The 22,345-nt window shown below is 40.8% G+C and overlaps 1 protein-coding gene across 2 annotated transcripts; it reads right to left on the bottom strand.

The window, feature by feature from the left end:
* Positions 1 to 295: 295 nt before the first annotated feature.
* On the bottom strand, positions 296 to 22,318 carry dcakd (dephospho-CoA kinase domain containing). 2 transcript variants are annotated; one of them, XM_059955782.1, is made up of 5 exons: positions 22,263 to 22,318; positions 12,917 to 13,032; positions 7,739 to 7,942; positions 6,173 to 6,260; positions 296 to 4,007 (listed from the first exon to the last, which is right to left on the bottom strand). In XM_059955782.1, the coding sequence occupies exons 2-5, from the start codon at positions 13,026 to 13,028 to the stop codon at positions 3,722 to 3,724; spliced, it is 690 nt and encodes a 229-aa protein (XP_059811765.1). In that variant the 5' UTR covers positions 13,029 to 13,032; positions 22,263 to 22,318; the 3' UTR covers positions 296 to 3,721. The 2 variants fall into 2 exon arrangements, with proteins under 2 accessions (XP_059811765.1, XP_059811764.1); XM_059955781.1 differs by lacking the exon at positions 22,263 to 22,318 and adding an exon at positions 21,991 to 22,223.
* Positions 22,319 to 22,345: the final 27 nt, after the last annotated feature.

Genomic DNA, 22,345 nt, shown 5'->3' with positions numbered 1-22,345 from the left:
ATGGGTTCTTGATTAGCCAGGGCATCAAAGGGTTGGGGTGAAAGCAGGGGAGTGGGGATGACTGGAAGAATTGCATCAGCCCATGATTGAATGGCAGAGCAGACTCGATGGACCAAATGGCCTGCTTCTGCTCCTATATCTTATGGTCTTAAGATTTCCAGCATCTGCAGAATCTCGCATCCGCGTGCAAGATCACAATGAGATAGATTGTGAGGTCTGTCCATGAAAGATAATAGCTATACTTTAGATTTGCCAAAATATGGTAAACAAATAAGCTAAGAATGAAGCCAGACCATACTTATTGACATTTTTTATTTCATTTTTGCTTGGAAAATATAACTGCTCTACATACAGTAATAAGATTCTGAAGAATCAGGCAATGCCTTACTGACACACCAAATGACAGAAAATGTCATATGTTATTAGTCTCACACTTTTTGAAGATTATCCTCATACTGACACAAAATGTGGAAGACAGGTTCTTAAAGATTAGTGCTGGCAGAACTATCAGTTCAGCAAAGTAGAAAATAATTTCAACAGAACAATCAACCTTAACTAACATTGTTTTCAAACTAATTCAAAGCCAATGTTGTTTTATTTATACCTGTTAGACACATTTACAAAGTTCAAGGAAAGCAACTCAATTACAAGCTTCCTATTTGAACAATTACACAGAATGCACATGTGGGAGTCTTATCCGCATCTCAATATGCTCGGGGCATCTTGAGGCTTAAATTAGATGGACACAAAGTGAACCTTCATGGCACCAATGTTTGATTTTAATTTCTGTCATTTACCCTGAACTGAGAATGCAGCCAAAACTGAGGTGGCAAGGGCATTTACCTTCCCTGGCAGAGAGATTTCATTTGACTGTATTGCAACACAGGACACTCACTTTGGCCCCCAAATGAATTCTTATCTCATCTTCTCATGAACATTGAAACAAATTAGTACAATCTTATTATTCTGGAGCTACAAAATATTCTCAGAAAAAGTTGAGCATGCAAGTATGCAGCAATTTAGGCAATTTCACTTGCCAGTAAAATAGTAACAACTGTGCCAAACCCCTTAGATTGATAGTGGGATGCGGAGGAGGAAACAATTCTGTATTGAGTAATTTCCATTGCTGGCAGGAAAATACAATGAGTGCCTAAAGTGTATAGCAGCCTTCTCATCACCCCCACCCAATAGAATCTAGTCTGCACTCTATCACTGTTAAGGCTCAGCATGAGAATGGTTACTTGGTTAGGTGCATGACTGGAAAGCCATGACAATAGAAACTCAGTACTGTTTAAATGATGTCTGCTCCTTTTGCAAATGTCCATAGAAGTATCTGGTCTTTGATGAGTGTAGACAATAGCATACTTGCAAACCACTTAACACTTCATCCAATCTTGATGGCAAAAAAAACAGCAGTTTGGCAGCCTGTTTTGCACTTGCTCCATTATCACCATTGTTCAATTTTGCATCATATGTGTTTTCTTTGATGCAAGAAAGTTAGGTGGCAAAATCCATATCATTGAATTGAATAAGAAATCAAAAAAAAGTCTTCAAGATGATCTCACATGGTAATTAGACTGCAAGTGGATGCTGCTACATTATGCAATGAAACCAATGGAATTGAACAAACTACTGGTCCCATATGTTTAAGTCACATTACTCTCCTTGATCAGGATGCCAAATCTGTCCCAGTGCCTAAGCCACGAAGAATATATTAACTACCACCATGCACACTGACCCACCTCACCTGCTCAAATAAAGTGATTCCAACATGCAGGACATTATTAAAAGAACAACGGTGGGGTTCCAACTGTCCCAAGTCACAGCACTGAGCAATAGATACACCCTATCCTCATTATATGCATCTTCAGACTATGTGGATTCACAGTTATGCAAGGAACCTATTTCTACCAATGTTTCCTTATATGCATCCAAAACTCAGAGTTATGCGAGGAGCACTGCCTTCCCGCCAACACAAGTCACTTGCGCACGCCTCACATTCTCACTGTTGGGATGAGAAGCACTGCTTTCCCACCAATACAAGTCAGGTGTGCACGCCTCACAATCTCACTCCCACCAGTCTCGCATTGGTTTTGGCAAGGTGTGGATGTGCGATCTTGCGCTTTTAAACTTTTGTTGGTTTTACCTATGGTGCAGTGATTTTTGTGCTTGAAATATTTAACTATGCCTCCTAAGCTTATGATGTCATGCCAAGGGCCATCAGTCGAGCGGCAGAGGACCACTTTAATACTTGAAAAAAAGTTGGAAATTATGAATGAACAATGCGGCATCAGGTAAAGGTAACACAGCTCTGGGATGCTACTGCCAGGAACAGAATCTTGCCTTTAAAGTTCTTTTGTTGCTTGACAATGTGCCAGCCCATCCTGAACATTTGGACAGCATTCATCCTAACATAACAGTGCGTTTCCTGCCACCTAAGACAACATCGCTGATTCGACCACTCCACCAAGGTGTGATCCACATTCAAGGCGTAGTTTGCAGCATCTCTCAGATGCTGCAAGCAACAGATGATTTTGAAAATCCCAGGAGGTTACTAACAGTGAGGGAATGGTGGAAGTCGAAACACTTGGCACAAATGGTGATGGACGTGGACCCAAGTTTAGAATGGAGTCAGCATTTCAGTCGTTCCCTGCCATCAACCCTTCTTCCCTACAAGCAAATTTATGCTGAAAGACAAAACGCTGCCAAGCAAACAACCGTCACCACTTTCTTCAAACCGGTGTCATCTCCTGCTGCCGGCAGTTCTAAGTTCTGTGAGTCTTCCTTCACCCCTTGCTGTGCTTGATGATCCTGACGACTCACAACCATCCACCTCATCCATGGAAAGCTGCCCGACACCGCAACAACCACTCATCTCCCGGAACGAACACACCTGTCACTGTTGATGAGTACTGTACACCCTAGTATGTTAACTTTCTATGATTTATTATGTTGAATATTACCTTAAGTTGATTAAATATAATATGAATTTTGCATTGTGGTACTGCTTTTGTGTCGTATTGGAATGAAAATGGGAATAAATTAGATAAAACATATTTAGGAAGCCCTCTGGAATGCATCCCTATTTTCTCCATTTAAATAATTATTCACATTACATGTCGACTACGAGGAACGTATCCCCCACAAATAACGAGGATAGGGTGTATGCTGATGTCACAACCCACACACCATATCACCTTAACTGCACCACATATTACTGAGGAAGAAACAGGTAATAGGACATCAGCTTTGTATAATGGCATTGGCCTAGTTTGGATTTACCTGTGACTCTTTACAGAAATATCAACAGTTTTGGGTATCTGCAGGGCACAGAGGACAACTTTCACAAACATTTCTCATGTGCTCACTCTGATTAAACATTGAAGTAAAGTGTATCCATGAATGAGTCCCTGATATTCAAATAAAGGCTATATACTTGGTTTAATGCTGTGGCCATCTCAATGCTCTGGAAATGTCATCACGAATGCTACAATTTAGTTCTGAGAAGTTGACAAAGCAGAAGACTGACTATTGATAATTTGCACGAGATCTCTTCAATCTCATATCAATGAAAGAGGAAGGAAGATAATGAAGAGAAATGTTTAAACAAAGATTGCTCACTAGCAGTACATCCATACCCTGTTTAATATTCCCACTTACATTGGGCCCATTTTGTGGTAAGACAAAATGTCTGTCCTGATTTGATCGTTCACAGCAGACCTTAAAAAATAAATTTTTTAATGAACATGTACAAAAGGCCGCCAAAAGCAGTAAGGGTGACCACAGCAAACAATCTTACTGCTAAAAAATCCATGGAGTCTTCAAGCTGAGAGTGCAGTTTGCAAACCTGCCGGTATGTACTGGCAGGATCCCCAGAGTTATCGATCACATGGTTTGCCAGCTTGCACTTCTGTTCCAATGGCATCTGAACACTAATGCGTTGCTCTGCTTCAGCCTGGATCAGGTTATTTCTCTTCATCAATCTGGTCAACTGGGCCTGAGGGTCACTATGGGAGAAAAAAAACAATCATTTCTGTATATACAGCCAACTATACACTCTTATGAGACTCCTCTAATGAAAAGTTAAATGAGAAGACTAAAATTTTTTATGCAACAACCTGGAGGATGAAGATTTGTTGAAAAGTAATTTTCAGAAAATAATCCTGAAATTATTTTCAGAATTCAGAAAAGAATTCAGGGGCTGCACATTAGTGTAACAGTTAGCATAACATTTTATAACGTCAGTGATCAGTGTTCAATTCCTGCAACTGTCTGTAAGGAGTTTGTACATTCTCCCTGCGACCGTGTGGGTTTACTCCGGGTGCTCCAGTTTCCTCCCGCATTCCAGAGATGTAGGGGTTAAGGTTAGTGAGTTGAGAGGGTGGGTGTGAAACACCTATTCCAACCTGATACCATGACATCAATTTTTCCTTCTGCTAAAATTTCACCCCCCCTTCTCTCTTCTTCTATTCAACACTCTGGCCTCTTACCTATTCTCACCTGCCTAACACCTCCCCTGGGTCCCCTCCTTCCCTTTCGCCTATGGACCACTCTCCTCTATCAAATTCCTTCTTCTCCAGCCTTTTCTTTCCTACCCACCTGGCTTCACCTATCACCTTCTAGCCATCCTCCTTCCCCTCTCCGTTCCTTTCCAGTCCCGAAACGTTTATTAATTTCCACAGACACTACCTGATTTGCTTAGTCCGTCCAACACTGTGTTGCCAGAGAAATATTAATTTTTTTTTTAAAAAATCACACCCATTTCTTTTGGTTTCACACATACATGGCCATGCTTATCTTTGAGGGAACCTATTCTCTTTCTAGCTGCCCTTTTACTCTTGATCTACCTAGAGAATCTTTTGGGAGTTTTCCCTCACCTTCCCTGCCACATCTTTCTCATGTCCTCCTCCTCTCCACCAAGCTTCCCTCTGGCAAACGTGGCAGCCTTTCCCTTCACCCTAACAGGAACATGCAGGCCCTAAACTCTTGACACTATGCTTTCCTTGCAAGCAATCCTGCCTAATCAACTACTGAAAGCTTGCACCTAATGGCTCCAAAATTTGCTCTGCTCCAGGTCAGAACCTTAGCTTGTGAACAGGATACACCCTTCTCCATAACTATTTTATGAAGAATTATGGTCACTAATTTAAAACAGAATTGTGGTACCCTGTCTCACAAGTCCCTCTATATATTGATAAAGCAAACTTCCTTGGGATACATTTCACAAATTAGTTATAGAGGGAAACATATACCAAGCAAAGCAACTTCCTCTGCTGCAGGTTCCTAGGTCTCACTCTTAGCTGATTCATTTGATCTCTTCCATGAGGAGAATACCCAGAAAATTTGCACGGAAAATGGTGCATCTGACACAATACTGGAATACTGATAATTCTCACAGTATTACAAGAGTCAGTCCACAAACAATGTAATAAGTCAGGAGCAAAACAGAAAAAGCAATCCCCCCCCCCCCACCCCTTTCAGACAAGATTTGTTTCTGAACCAACAATTGCCCTCAATTTCTTTTTCTCCCAAAGTGCAAAGGAGATGCAAGAGAGTGGTTGTCAGTTGCCTATGTAGTACTATACCTGAGGAAACTTTGTTTGAAACAGCTAAAATCTCTCCAACATCAGGATAACATGCCAATCCCATCAGCTCCCTTTCACTCAGCTTCCACCCAGAATAAAACTCTTGTTCTCAGTTACAGGAACTACCAGACCAAGACTGAGGAACAGCAAGGTAATTTATCCAAGTAGTTAAATGAAGTTGGGGATCATAAGGAATTCAACATTCTTCAAATCTATGATCAATGAACAAAGTTGCATTTTACCAGGTGTTTCTATTATACTAAAGGCAGAAAATGCTGGAAAAATTCAGGAGGTCAGAAAACAAACAGTATTAACGTTTTAGGTCAGAGTGTCCTCAGTCCTGATTAGGGGTCTTTGACCTGAAACTCAACAGCTTCTTTTTCTGTACATATTATCCAGCCTGCAGAACTTTTCCAGCACTCTACTTTTATTGCAGGTATCCAGCAACTGCAATTTTGTTTGGTCCCCAATTCCTTCTGGACCCCTTGCCTCTATACCAAATGAATCAGAGAACTTCACAAAGTACAAACAATGCAGATAGCTGTCAATATCAAGACACTTGGCTTTGTAGCTTTACATAAACTTACCAGTAAACAACTATAGTATGCTTCATAAATTTAGCCACCTTATTTGTTTCAAACAAGAGTGGGACATCAAGAATAACATATCGATACCCTGCAGAGATTTAAAAAAAAAGTTATACTCATGTATTGCACTAATTAAAATGAACCAATTTGTCAATTGAATGTCATCAGATAAGTATCGCTTACTCTGCAGATTACATTTCTATGACGTGGGTAATCATATTCTCATGACCATGATTGTTCTTGACAAATTTTTCCTGCAGAAGTGGTTTGCCATTGCCTTCTTCAAGGCAGTGTCTTTGCAAGACAGGGAACCCAGCCATTATCAATACTCTTCAGAGATTGTCTGCCTGGTGTCAGTGGTTATATAACCAGCACTTGTGATCTGCACCAGTTGCTCATATGACCATCCACCACCTACTCCCATGGCTTCATGGAATTTCATTTGCACTCTGAAGTATATTACAATAAACTAATCCAAATCTAAAATCAAAATTGGCTGGTGAATGGAAACTGGTTAAAATATGGCCTTTTCCACATTAGAACTATAGGTTCAAAACTGACTGTAATTCATAGGTTACAAGTATCTACTAGCTCTCTCTCTGCTACCAATTCTTATTGCCCATAATCTCCAATAACATTTAATTCTTTGGAATTCTCCTGCCACTGAATCACCCCGTTTGGAGAAGTTAGAGAGTACCCCAGAAATAAGGTAATATCTATTGAAGTGGATAACAGAATGCATGTCCTTTGGAACCGGATTGCTGAATGGTAGTGAGTACACGTTGAGTAAATGTGATGACTTGCAATTGCTTCTGACAATGCAGCACTTTTTCACTCAGAGCATCAAGCTATTCTCAGATCTCTGGAGTAAGACTTGAAGCCACAACCTTTTGAGTTGAAGATGACAGTGCTATGAACTTAGCTACAGCTGATAATGTGGACATTTGCTGACACTGTCCAAGTCTATATAATCTAGTTTGTAGCATTATACAACACTTAGGAGCAAGTTGTGTAACTGAATACATTGGTGAGATCCAGAAGTCAAACTGACAAGTTATGCTAGGGCAGATCTAGTAGTTTGAATTATAGCAGGTTTCCCCACCACTGCCACAGTAGATAAACTCATGCCAGTCACACCTCCACTTATCATAGTGAAAGACCAAACTGATTTCTAGTGGTGTTTAATACATACAAGTTTTAAACTTGCAGCATATGTTGTGATCACATTGTGATTGTGATCTCCTGCAGTTGTTATGATGTCCAAAAGGTATACAATAATTTTCCAAACAACACATTCTCCTTAATTGCCCCTGGCTTTTGTCATCACTTCTTTGAGATCACATGGTTACAGGTGTGGGGGAGGGGGTGGGGAAGAAGAGGGTTAGAGAATAACATAATGATGAAAAAGAATTGTGGCTGAAGCAGAGATGCCAGATATTGTCTATTTTACTGACTGGCATTTTCTAGCTCTCAAAGGAAGAAACAAAATATAGATACTTATTCTTATGTATTTTACAGTACAAACTTAATACAAAGTTAAAATGTTGTTAACAGCTCACCACTTACCTTGAATAAAATATATAAAAACTTGTTTGAACAAGGCTCTGTGGATTGCCGGATGAGTGATGGAATTCAGGAGCAGCCGTTTCTCCCTGCTGGAGAAAATGATGCTGCCCAGTTTCTCCCTGTTGATGGTTCTGTCCTCCAGCAGGATCTCCTCACCAAAGGAACGCACTATTGCCCAGTACACAGGGGAGTCCAACTCAACAACTTACAGAAAATAAACACAGAGAACAAATCCATCACCTCAGAGGGACATGCATTTATACATACAAATAAATCAACAGCTATTGCCAGTGTTTGAAATCTGCACTAGGCTCCTATAATTCATCTTAATCAGATTCCAAGAATACATTTTTTTTTATTTCTTTCGCTCTTGAAGTGTTTATCCAATTTCAACTTTAACACATTTTTTCACCTTGGATTTTTTTTTACTCCTTCAGACTCTTGCATTCTAACCAGTCTATGCAGAAAAGCATTTCTCCTAAATTGCCTATCAGATTTTCTAGTGACAGTTTTGTACTTCTGTACCCCTCATACTGGTCTCACTCTCAAGTTTCTATGTTTACCATACAAATCCTTCCATAACATACAGGCCTCTTTCAGCTATCCCTTTGAGAATAGCAGCTCAGCTTGTTAACCTTTCCTAAGACGTTAAACTTATTGGTTCCATAAAACCTAATTTTGCATCTACCCTTGCCACTCTATTCTCTGCATAGTAATATGGGAATTAGAAATATATACAGTAGTCCATTTAATCTAAACAATGTTTCTAAACATTTAAAACAAAATCTCAGCTTCACAGTTCTCACTTGGCAAATAAGCTAAAGTGTTCTGCTTGTATACTTCTTGTCAATCTGCTTTGCTATATATAGTGGCTTGGACAGCAATGCATTCATAAATTTCTGGTCTACCCTTGTTTCTCAGGGGGGCCTCCTTCTTCCAACTAAAACTGATTTAAAACATTATATTTCTCAATCACTCACTCTTCAAAATTACCTATGCAAACTTAAATATAGCCCAGAAATCAGTGTGCCAATTTAGATTTACAGGCCTTACATACATCAGTAGTAAAAATAGGTGCATTTAACTCTATTTGTCTTCCCTGATCCTCCCTCAAATGTGGAATATCACCATAACACGTAGCAGCAGAATTAGGCCTTTTGGCCCATCGAGACTGCTCCACCATTCAATCACGGCTTATATATTTCCTCTCTCTCAGCCCCATATTCCCGCTTTCTCTTCATGATCTTTGACATCCTTATTAAAACCTATTAACTTCCGCTTTAAGTATACCGAATGATTTAGCCAGATTCACCACCTTCTAGCTAAAGAAATTCCACCTCGTCAATTTGAAAGGGGATGCCTCTCTATTGTGAGGTTGTGCTCTCTGGTCCTAGACTCTTCTACTAATGGAAGCATCCTCTCCACATCCACTTTATCTAGGCCAGGGGTCGGCAACGTTTACCACTGAAAGAGCCATTTGGACCCGTTTCCCACAGAAAAGAAAACACTGGGAGCCACAAAACCCGTTTGACATTTAAAATGAAATAACACTGCATACAATGTTTTTTTTTTGCCTTTATGCTATGTATAAACAAACTATAATGTGTTGCATTTATGAAATCGATGAACTCCTGCAGAGAAAACGAAATTACATTTCTGCATGCAACAAAAACATTTTGAACTCCGAAAAAAAGACGTTGGGTTGAAGGTTACTTTTAAGTAAAATACTCAGTGTCTATTTGAGTCTTTCTTGTATTTATGAAAAACGCCGAACTTAAATTTTCCGCCAGCAGCAAACCAAAAATAACGTCAGCCAGCTGTCAACCTGAAAAATAAAAGGACTATTTCACTGAACAATGAAAAAATATGAATATACGTAAAATAATAGGCTATTAAAATATTTATCATACTTGGTTAATGGGATTTCTGCTCCTGGACCTCAGCGCACAGCGTCTGCACATCAGGGCTGTATGACGTCACCTTCATCTTTACACAGGATCACAAGCCGTCATCTGTGAGGCGTGCGCGATGTTTGTTTTTAATAAAGTTCATGTTGGAGAACACCTGCTCACATACATATGTGGATCCAAAGATCGACAGGACTCCAAGCGCATACTTTTTAATGTTTACATAAATGTCGGGGATAGCATTCCATGTTTCGAACACAAGTTTGTCTGGTTTTGGGAGGTTTACAATATAACTCCATTTGTGACTCTGAGCAAGAACAGTCTTCTGACGGGCAACATCTTCAAGGTCTGCTGTCAAGCGTCTAAACTTGGACACCCATATGTCTTTGTCGGCCAGTTTCATCTCAAGATCAGGTTGACTCACACCTGCCAATGCAGTTGTATTCAGTAGGGATGGATCGATGCTTAGGGGAGTGACCAGGAAGGATAATGTGTGTTTTTCCTCTCTGAACTCACAGAAGCGTCTCCCAAACGATGTTTGCATTGCGATGATTGCAGAATGTAAATACTCCGAATTTATCATGTCGTGACCTTGTTTGAACTCTCTCAAATTGGGGAAGTGAGACAATGTGCCTTTCTGTAAATCTCTGGCAAGCACTGTCAACTTGCGCTCGAATTCCAAAACATCCTCCAACATGTGTAGGGTTGTACGTCCTTTCCCCTGAAGAGCTGTGTTCAGCGTGTTCAGGTGCGCTGTCATGTCTACCATGAAGTGTAGCTTTTCCAGCCACTCTGGCTGTTCCAGCTCAGGAAAGGTGAGCCCTTTGCTGCCCAGGAAAGTTTTCATTTCTTCCAGACACGCGACAAAGCGTTTCAGTACCTCCCCTCTGGACAGCCTCCGGACTTTGTAGTGCAGCAGGAGATCAGAATATGCGCTTTCCAGCTCGTCCAGTAAAAACGGAATTGACGGTGATTTAAACTTTTTGCCATTATTTTATTGACAATCTGAATGACAACATCCATTACTTCTGTGCATTCCGGAGGAAATGTTTGAGCGCACAGTGCCTCTTGGTGCAAGATGCAGTGAAAAGTCAGCAGCTTTCTGTCCAGCGACTTCTGCAGTAAAGCCACAGGGAGCCACAGCACAGAGATGAAAGAGCCACATGCGGCTCCGGAGCCGCGGGTTGCCGACCCCCGATCTAGGCGATTCAATCTTTGATAGGTTTCACTGAGATTAAGATCATTCTTTAAGATCCAGTGAGTACAGGCCCAGAGCCATCAAATGCTCCGTTAATCCTTTCATTCTCAGGGTCACTCTCATAAATCCCCTCTGCCAGCACATCCTTTCTTAGATACCCCCAGGTCCAAAACTGTTCACAATACAAGTGTGGTCTGACCAATGCCTTATAAAGTCTCAGCATTACATCCTTGCTTTTATATTCTAATCCTCTCGAAATGAATGCAAACATTGTATTTCCCTTCCTCACCACACACTCAATCTGCAAATTAACCTTTAGGGAATTCTGCACAAGGACTCTTGAGTCCCTTTGCACCTCAGAATTCTCAGTTCAATCCCTGTTTAGAAAATAGACTATGTCTTTATTCCTTCCATCAAAGTGTATGATCATATACTTCCTGACACTATATTCCATCTGCCACTTCTTTGCTCACTCTCCTAATTTGTCTAAGTCCTCTACAGACTCTCAGCTTCCTCAATACTACCTGCCCCTCCACCTACCTTTGTATCATAAACCTGGCCGCAAAGCCATCAATCTCATTGTCCAGATTATTAACATATAACATGAAAAGTTGGGGAACCCTGCAACACACCACTAGTCACCAGCAGCCAACCCAAAAAGGCCCTCTTTATTCCCACTCTTTGCCTTCTGCCAGAGAGCCAATCTTCTGTCATAATGTATTTCCTTTAATAGCATGAGCTCACATCTACTTTAGCAGACACATGTGGAACCTTTTCAAAAGCCTTCTGAAAAATCCAAATAGACAACATCTACTGGCTCTCCTTTGTCTATCATGCCTGTTATTTCCTCAAAGAATTCCAACAGATTTGTCAGACAAGATTTTCCCTAATGAAACCGTGCTGACTTTGGCTGTCTATCATGTACCTCCAAGTACTCCAAAACCTCATCCTTAATAATGGACTCCAACCACTGAAGTCAGGCTAAATGGCCTATGATTTCCTGTCTTTTGCCTCTCTCTCTTCTTAAGGAATGGAGTGACATTTGTGACTGTCCAGATGTCTGGAACCATTCCAGAACCTAGGTGTTTCTTTATTTAAAGCTACAGCACAGTAACAGGCTCTTCCAGCCCAATGAGCCCCCACCACCCAATTATACTCATGAATTTCATTCATAAATTAGAGTATTGAGTAGAAGAGTTGGGGTGTTATGTTAAAATTATATAAGACATGAGTATTGCATGCAGTTCTGGTCACCTACCTATAGGAATGATGGAAATAAGATTGAAAGAGTACAGATAAAATTTACAAGGATGTTGTCAGGACTTGAGGTCCTGTGATATAGGAGAAGGTTAATTAGGTTACGACATTATTCTCTGAATCATAGGAAATTGAGGAGAGATTTGAAAAAGGTACACAAAATTATGAGGGGTGTACATAGGGCAAGTACAAGCAGTCCCCCCGCCCCTCAATGAGGTTGGAAGAGAATTTAACTGGATATCATACAGTAAGAAAGGGTAAAAGGTAAATATTTAAGGGGAACCTAAGGGGGGACATCTTCAGAAGGTGATGTAAGTGTGACATGAGCTGCCAGTGGAACTGGTGGATGCTGTTTCGATTTCAACATTTAAGAGAAATTTGTATAAGTACATGGATGGGAGGGGTATGGAGGGAGATGGTCCAGGTGTACGCTAATGAGACTAGGCAAAATAATAGTTTGGCATGAACTAAATGGGTCGAAGGGCCTGTTTCTGTGCTGTAGTATTTTACAACTATGACTCCACTGTTGGCAGTTCATTATTTGCAATGAAATGCGGCTGTGAATTCCCAATTAAGTCAAAACATGCTGTCGTTACAGGGACTACTTCAATTTTCATTGCTGTACTAGTTAATAGCAAATTCAAAGCATTAAATTCCTTCAACCAATTCAATACTGCACTAAACCAGAAAATAGAACAGTTATAAAATAACTATAAAAGAGAAACCATAATGTGTACATTTTGTACCAATATTGTAGAAACTGCGATTTTTAAATATACCATCACGAAGTAGGATCTCGAGATGTCCAAAACTTACCCTGTCTTGCTATCTGATCGGAATCTATAACAGGGCATCCAAGTTCACGAAACAAAGTAGCAACCGTGCTTTTCCCGGAGGCAATCCCTCCAGTCAGGCCAACCAGGAACATTCTTCTGAAATAAAAGCATGGGAAGGATGAGGTACTATTCTAAAAAAAAGAGTACAAGGATGGGTTAGCTACATACTCTACAGGGTTGAAAACTTCCATAAACTGTGCATTAAGAATAAAATTATGGACCATGGCTGATGCTGGCAAGGGCAACATTTATTGCCATTGAGAAGATAACGCTTTGGGCACAGTACTTGTGGTGAAAGTACTTCTATGGTCCTACTGGGGAAAGAGTTCCAGGATTTAGACTTGGCAATGATTTTTAAAAAAACTCTTCTCCAAGTTGGGATTCTGTGTGCCTTGCAAGGATTTGTGCAGGTACTTCTGTTACATTCTCATGTATTGATTGTCCTCTCACGAGGTTGAAGGTTTAGGAGCATCTGCGAAAGCCTTGGCAAATACCTTTTGTAAATTGTAATACTGGAGCCATTACTACTTCCACGGTTAACAACTAAATAGATGTGATTCTCAATTACTGTTGGAGTTGTTCTCATCTAGGCAGTGTTCAGTATTCCAATATCCTGTAGAAGACCCATATTTCCTTGGAGCACAGATTCAACCTATCAACTCTATGCAAGCTCTTAGAATAAGTGTTTCCAACCTTTTTTATGCCAAGAACCAATACCACTAAGCAAGGGGGTCCATGGACCCAAGATTGGGAACCATTGTCTCAGAGCATTCCCATTAGTCCAATGCCCCTACCTTTTGCCACAAAAACTTATTTTCTCTTCTATGTCCATCAATTTCCCTTTGATTCTCCTATTAACCATCCCAGCTAGTTAATTCATAGATGTCAATTAATGAACCATCATGACTTTGGGATGTGAGAGGAAACCAGAGCACCCAATAGAAACTCACACAGTCCATACTTACTTTATGTGACAACTCCACATAGACACCACCCAAGGTCAGGACTGAACCTAGGTCACAGACCTATGCCAATATGCTACCTCTATAACTTGCACCTGGAAAATTGCTGTTGATTTACTACTGATGCAATGTTAATAACAGTGTTAGAGTTATCTGTGGGTTTACCACATTTACATTTAGTAAATTACTTTGGCCATCAGTCTTCGGGTCGAAGTATAAATTGCAGATTTACTTTCGAGTGTAGCTCTGAACAATGGGTTCTTAAAAGCCATGAACCCCAGAACAGACAATGGTGTTTAAAATTCATGTGGATGTCTCTGGTGTGGGTGCGAATTGGGAAGTGTGAAGTTTGTGCGTAGTTTCAAAGAAAGCATTGTAGATACATCGTAAATATACAGTTGTCCTTTGATGTTTGGCACATATCGAATCCCACACTGGGCCAGGCAGACCTTTCGACCAAAATCATCTCTATATGATGCCTGCTGCACCTCGTTTTATTGAATAAAGAAGCTGCTTCATATCTACCAGCACTTTTCTCTGGTGATTTCATTCATGCAAGAACATCTGGGGTCAGAAGTGGGATACCTTCGTGCAACCCATTGTCAGTACATACTCTGCAGTTTTAAGTATATGCTGTTTAACTGGTACCCGTCATTTATATGTTGCATGGTGTAGGAATTTATGTAGAGATATTTCAGATTCTGAGTTTTACACATATATATCTGTTGGAATGGCACCTATTGAGGTCAGACAATATCAGGTTGAGAACCCTGATGATCCAAGGCAGCCCTTAACTCTGATTATGACCATTCATAAGCCCTTCACCCCAAGGGAGAAACAGGGTATTTTAAACAGAGTTGCCCTCACTTAAAGTCATATGTGGGAATTTGGAATTCTGGTGCAAGCTCGAGAAAATGGTCGAAATTCACCAGATGCACCCTAAAAATGTACATCTGTTGGTAAAAGCGAAATGCCAGAGAAATATGTGGGATAGTATAGCCCAGGGGGTGCGGGATGGTACATGGGCAACTACCGGGAGTGCTAGTAATGAAGAAAGATATTGCTCTTTTAAAGGGGAAGTGAGGAAGCGATTTGGGGGAGGCGAGAGTAGCTGGGAACAACAATGGCAGTGATTCAAAGATGAGACAGGGCTGTAGAGACAAGCATTGATTATGCAGAACGTAAATATTGAGCATTTGAAGAGTAGACAATTCAGGGAGGGACGACCCAGTCTTTCTGAAAATGCTGAAGGAAAGCCCGAGCTCAGCCCACCAGGAATTTTAGATTTAGGGAGAGCGGTGGGGTCAATCTACTCTGCGATAGTTTTGTGGGCCAGTGAGATAGACCAAAGAAACTGCAAGAGAAATCGTAAAGTGGCTATAGTGGGTGCAGCTGCTGTGATGTTTGTTGTGTGCTGGCAGCCAGGGCACGAAGTAAGGAACTGCTGAAATTGATGTGGGAGGGTAAAGGAATTGATATGCTACAGCTGTGGTCTATCAGGACACGGTTGGAGGCAGTGTCCAAAAAAGTGGAAAGAAAAACAGGTGAAAGTCACAGCAGACATGCACTCTCTCACCCCATCAGCACCCAGTCTGACCAATCTGACTGTCAATCGGATCATAGAGCTGGTGAAGACAGCTTTTAGGACAGAAAAGATGTGGCAGCGGCCCCCACTGCCAGTGCTGGTGATCTACAGCTGTACACAACAGTATTGTTATGGGGGCAGTAATGCAATACATTAGCTGACAGGGGCATTGGTATCATTAACTGACCCACTCTTGCCAACAACCGGACAGGATATTTATATTACAGGTGTAAGAGAAAGAACAGTGAAAGCAGAAAGAAGCGAATCAAAAAGACACAAAATCGGCAGAGTGCAGCTTCCAGTGTATTTCTGGGTCTGTCCAAAAAAAAAAGGTACAATCCTTGGACTAGACATCCTAAGGGAAGCAGGGGTCATTATAGATTCAGGAAAGGGAGAAATAATATGGACAAGTTTTCTGCCCCTGACAAGTACAATGAACAGAGAATGTGACATGGCCAGTGTAGCCACACTGACAGCTGTTCAGGGGATCCTCAGAGAAACTGCGTCAACTACCAACTCACCTGCCTATATGGCCTGTAAAGAAGCCCGACGGATCATATCGATTAACAACAGACTATGCCACCCTTAATAACACACCGAGACTGCATCTCATTATGGTGAGCCCTGCAACAATCCTGAATGGCCTGTCTTTAGAACAAAGTTTTTTTCAGTCCTGGATATCGCCAATGGATTTTGGGGTCTCTCTTTAGCACCTTGCCTTCACCCTAAGTGGGCAGCAGTATACATTGGCCAGATTCCCTCAATAGCCCAGCCATTTTTCATAAGGTATGGGAACTGTACCTCCCTTAATCGCAGGACTCTGCAGAGAGTGGTGCAGACAGCCCAGCACATCTGTAGTTGTGAGCTTCCCCACTATTCAGGACATCTACAAGGACAGGTGTGTAAAAAGGACCTGTAGGATCATTGGGGACCCGAGTCACCCCAACTACAATCTATTCCAGCTGCTACCATCCGGGAAGCGGTACCACAGCATAAAAGCCAGGACCAACAGGCTGCGGGACAGCTTCTTCCACCAGGCCATCAGACTGATTAACTCATGCCGATTTGAGTGTATTTCTATGTTACAGTGACTGTTTTATTTATTATAAATTACTATGATTGCACATTTAGACTGAGACATAACATAAAGATTTTTACTCCTCATGTATGTGAAGGATGTAAGAAATAAAGTCAATTCTAATTCAATGCCAGTAATCCTCCAGCACACTAGGAATTTGGCAACCCAAACTGGGGTTGTCATGTCCAATTACTATGTAGGAATAGTTGTTAGAAAATTACATTTGAGGGGGGACAGGATAAGGATGGGGAGGGGTGTACCTCCTGGTTAAATAGCTCTACAAAACTGTGTATGCTCAAGGTTCAGAACCAAAACCTTAGGAGAGCAAGGGAAAAACATTTGTAGGAGGAAGAAATATTCTTAAATACAAGATCCACTGTGGAGGTGTTGTGTTACAAAGCAGCAATTCAATGAAATTCCTATCAAATTATAATAATCATTACAGGAAACAAAAAGCAAGTTTTGTTTCTGCAAAAGGTACATGTCCTTGGAGTACTGTAGTTAGAACGGTTCACTGAACTATAAGATTACCAAGTGAGATCATCTGAGTTTGATGTTGGTTGTGCTGTTACAACCAAGATCAACCAATTGCTAGATTGTGTGAGTTGGAGGGAGGGAAAATAAGAAATTACATCAGTCCGGGTCTCAGCTGTTGGTGACAGCTCGCAAGGCAGTCCTTAAGAGTTCTGCTCTGTTAGAGGTGAAGACTTTCAAATAATGCATTCAGCAATACATGGCCCACACTCAGATGTACTTAAAAACAGAAAAAAACCTCTCCACAAATCTCTTAACCAACATCACTAAATCAGATTACTTTGTTATCATCATTACTGGCTGCAGCACCACAGTATGCACAAGTAGGCTATTGCTTTTCTAATAATACAACAGCTAAATACATTTAAAAAAAAACTTTTTTTTATTGTAAAACACACTAAAACATCAATAAAATGTGAAAGATTTCCATAAATGCAAGTTTTTCCTTTTGCTCTCATAGTCCAGCAGCATGTATTTATTGGGGCAATAAAGAACAGCAAGTAGAGAAAAAAAAGACACTAAATGCTTTGCCTGGATTGATCAAGATTGATGAAACAGATGCTACCAGAATTATGCTTTCATTATCATTAGACAATCCCCTCATGGTCCATTACCATAACAGTCTTGATTAGTCTCCTCAAGAATTACACCAAATACAACGCACGACTCATTAGGATCATCAGGAAAGGCTGCAAACATGATTAACAGATCAGGCTATATGCAGAAAATAATTTAAAAATTGATGAATAAATCAGCTGCAAAATCCATAGAGATGTTCAGTTAATACGCTAACAAGTTTGCTGGGAGAATGTCACAAGAAGATAATAAATTCATATCTGAGCTGTGGTGTCTGATCTTAGGAAATGCTGGAGCTGGGAAGTACGTAGGGAACATCCAGAAACACAGTGTGCTTTGTGAGCAGTAGAGTCCTTTCACAAAATGCATCTGTGTAACTTAACAAGATGGTCTATTACCCCAGAGTATGGGACAATACCATCTTTTAATCAAAGTTACCTTATAACTTTATCTTTAAGTAGGGTCTCGCCCAAATCTTCAACTGTTCATTCACTTCCATAGATCTGCTGACCTGCTGAATTCCTCCAGCAATTTGGGTTTTGCTCTGGGTTTCCAGATCTACATAATGTCTCGAGTTTATAAAGTTATTTTAAATAAAAATGGCATTATCTTGATGACCGTATCACTGTCATCAGGAGCAGCAAAGCAGGTTTGGCAAGACAAACCAAATTCTTAACAGTCAGAGCTCTTCCAGTCACAAAGCTGAGCTGAAGTCACGTAATGCACACCTGATTCTGATTCAGTTGTATTTACCTTTTCTTTGATGACACTTATACAACACAGCAGTGTTGTGTAGTGTTCAACTCTGTCCTTTGTAATTGCTATCATGAATGCTGCAAGCCTTCACGTAAGCAAGTCTGTGTGCCTTTCCTCACACTTCCTTTGCAGCTCTCAATTTGCTCTAGTAATTGTATGGTAGATCTTTTATTCAATCATTTTCCCCCAGTTTTTGTAGAAAGGGCCAATAGTAATTCTCCATACTTAATAGCCTGTTGAGTAGTATTCCAGAATTTAGATCCAGTGATCATGATGGAACAGCAAGCCAGGATGGCATGGGACATGGATGTGAACTACTATGGTAGTGTTTCTTGACACATTTTGCAAATCCCGACCAGCTCAGTACACCATATTAACCAAAAGCCTAATCCAGGGGACCCCTACCATTAACCAAAGGGTCTGTGGATCCCAGGTTGAGAACCCCTGGCCTAATTCAGGCCCTACACCAAGTTGTTGAGAGTTGACACTAATACATGAATGTACACCAATTAATCTCAGCCCTCCAAGTATGGGTGAAATGGTTTCACTGCCTTCAAAGTAAGCTTCTAAGTAAAAGTTAAGGTGATAGAATATTACGTATATAAATAACATTTGACACCCCTGTGATTATATCTCAATGATACTGACAAGAGCTGTGCCTACACTGACCAATATACTTGTCAATTTTTATAGTGTATTTGCATATGTCTTTCACACAAATATTCTTTACATCTGCTAATCTCCCATGAGTTCAGGACAATATTGCACCATAGCTTACAGCCTACTGCATCAAAACCTCAGGTTTCTTTCAGTTTTTTTTAAAACCTTCTCAGTGTTCATCAGGGTAGAGGAGAGCAACCTTCAGTTTCCCCAAGTGATAGAGTCATTTAGATCAAAGTAAAGCTCCTGTTTTGCACAATACTCTAAGAAAACTGCTAGACTCCTAACATCTAGCAATTTTCAGCTGCCCAAAATGAGCCATAACCTGGAAATTACATGAACAATTAGATTTATCAGATCCAAGTGATGCTAAAACAAAAGGCCAGGATTATAATATTAAACAACTGCTGACAGCTAACATAGAAGTCAGCTTTCCCATGATTCTCCCTGCCCAAATACACATCTGCAAATGTTCTTTTTTTCTATATAAAAAATTGCCTTAGTTTATAATGTGTCAATAAAATGTTAGTATTTATGGTATTTTACCATTTTTGTGCATTTACCTTCATATAGGTGGTCTCTGACTCTTCCCTTTTCTGCATCTCTCCATCTCGAGTTAACCAGCCACCAACAGCCACTAAAGTCCATGGACTGCCACACTCTGATTACCATTCCTCCCACCCAACCTCATGGAAGGATTTCATTCCATTCTCTCAGATCCTTAGATGAAATATTCTGCACAGACACTTTTGAAATGTTTTCTGTACCTTTGGATGCCTGTCTATCATAGTGAATAGAACATTTAACTGCACTTCCCACACCTCTGCCCTCCCCCTTCTACTGGGCAGCAAGAAGAGTTCCACAATCCTTACCTTTCACCATTAGTCTCTGACTTCAACAGATGATAGGACTTTCAAGTCAAGCCACACAGCAATCCTCCAATTTAACCCTAGCCTAATCATAGGACAATTTACAATGGCCAATTAACCTACTAACACACAGTATGTCTTTGAACTGTGGGAGGAAACTGGAGCACCCGGAGGAAACCCATGAATTCCACAGAGAGGATGTACAGTATCCTTATAGATGACATCGGCATTGAACTCCGACACCAAGCCGTAATAGCGTCAAATTCACCTCTACACTGCTGTGGCACCCTATATCCCATAATTTCCACCAGTAGACACATATTCCCATCTACTCCCCTTTCAGTATTTCAAAGGGATCACTTCTTTTGCTACTCCCTAGACCAGTCTGTCACTCCCACCTACTAAAAACTGTCATATGGTACTTTCCCCTGCAACTGCAGGGGGTGCAAGCCCCCATCATTCCATCTCTTCCCACTATCCAGGGATCCAAATTGACTTTGCAGTTCATTTGCACTTTGAATCATTTGGTACTCACAATTGTGTGATCAACCTACACTCAATCCAAAGGAGTGACTCTGCTACCAACACAGTCTCACTCTGTGGTCTCCTGTAGTGCTACAAGGCCCAATGCAAAGTTGAGAAACAATCACCTGCTTTTTCCATCTAGGTATGTTATAGGTGCAGGACTCAAAATTGAATTCACAAACTTTCATAAACTCTTTGTATACATCAAGGCTGGCAATTTTGGTCCTAATAAAGGGTCTTGACTCAACCATCAAGTGTCCATTCCCTCCGAAGTCACTGCCTGACCTGCTGAGTTCCTCCAGCATTTTGCGTGTTGCTCCAGACTTCCATCATTTGCAGAATCTCTTGTGTCAGTGGCAATCTTTGTCCGCCATCCTATTTTTCCACGTTGATTTGTACATTTTGCCAATAGGCCAGACTATACAACCTTACAGACTTCACAAAATCAGCAACATACAGACTTCCACATCATCTTACTTTGGAGAATTTCCCTTTGTTCCACTGTTGCCCTCCCACACCTTCTGGCTATCCAGACTAACTTGGTTCTCTCTTTGAGGGTCTCAGACCTGAAATATTAGCTACTTCTCTTCAAAGTAGAAAGTAAATTTATTATCAAAGTACGTATATATCACCACATACAATCTTGAGATTCATTTTCTTACAGACATTTACAGGGTAAAGAGAACTACAATATATGCAAAAGTATAAAGGCTGAAACTGCTGATGTCTAAAAGAGAACCTGCAAAAAAATTGATGTTACCCTGACAGTACCTGAGCTGAGTTTTCCCCAATATACTGTGCTTGTTTTTTTTATTTCAAGTTGCCTGCATCTACATTTTTTGAGATTTTCCATTAATCGTGGTATAGTCCAAAAATCCAGATAATGGATTATCACTGCAGACGTAAATGACAAATGAAAACCTATTGCTAAAATCGATAAAGCTAACTGCAAGTGCCTAGAATGTTTGATCCCCGATTTTTTGCTATGTCAGGGTGGAAACCTTTGTACTTAGTCTTGTGCCTACGTCAAACGGCCTATGGTTCCTATCACTGAATGCTGTCGAGTAAAAAATTAAGCTCAACGATAATGCCTCCATGGCATGGCCTTAGCCAGTCATTGCACTGAGTGGCAGTTTCCATTTATGCAACACTTTTTATATATGTCCCACTGTACTTCAGAAGAGTGTTAAAAAAAACTGACGCCAATCCAAGCAAGGTAATATCAATGTACATAAGCAAAGGTTTTATCAAGAGAATCGAAGTTTAGAGAGGACAATTGAAGAATTTATTGCCCAAGCAGCTGAAAGCATGGCCACCAATAATGCAGTGATTAAATTCGCCGATGAGCAAGAGACGAGAACTACAGGAGCGCAATCAATTTGCCATTGGAGAAAATGCGAAGACGGAAGAGTCCCGGGGCAGCCACCCTCGGTGTGGTCTGATAATACACGCACTTGCCCATTCTGGGTGAACTCTACACACTCAGTAAGCCCGATCGTCACTACTCACTTTCATTGGGTTCCGGCCCACCTTCCCCAGACAAAACTCTATTCACCGTAAGTTGCACCATCGCGCACTGCAAACGGGCAGCCAATCACTGCGGGTGTTATTCAGTTCCTGGCAGCCGGTTACCAAGTAGGATTCGAGGCCCGCAACGATCACATGAATATAAATGTTCCGCGTCTGCTAAGCCTAACAACACGTTAATGACAATGTATTACACCACATATTTAAAAGAGGTCATAATTAATTTATCCCGCAAATGACCGCATCCAGCCTACATTTTAGTGTATGTTGTTCTTGGAGGACAAACCGAACTACAATCCCAGCACACCCTCTACCGATTACCAATCACATTTTGCAC

Source organism: Hypanus sabinus, chromosome X1 (genome assembly GCF_030144855.1).
Source record: "Hypanus sabinus isolate sHypSab1 chromosome X1, sHypSab1.hap1, whole genome shotgun sequence".
Taxonomy (NCBI): Eukaryota; Metazoa; Chordata; class Chondrichthyes; order Myliobatiformes; family Dasyatidae; genus Hypanus; species Hypanus sabinus.
The sequence above is the reverse complement of the archived record's forward strand: the minus strand, read 5'-3'. Positions and strand labels throughout refer to the sequence as shown.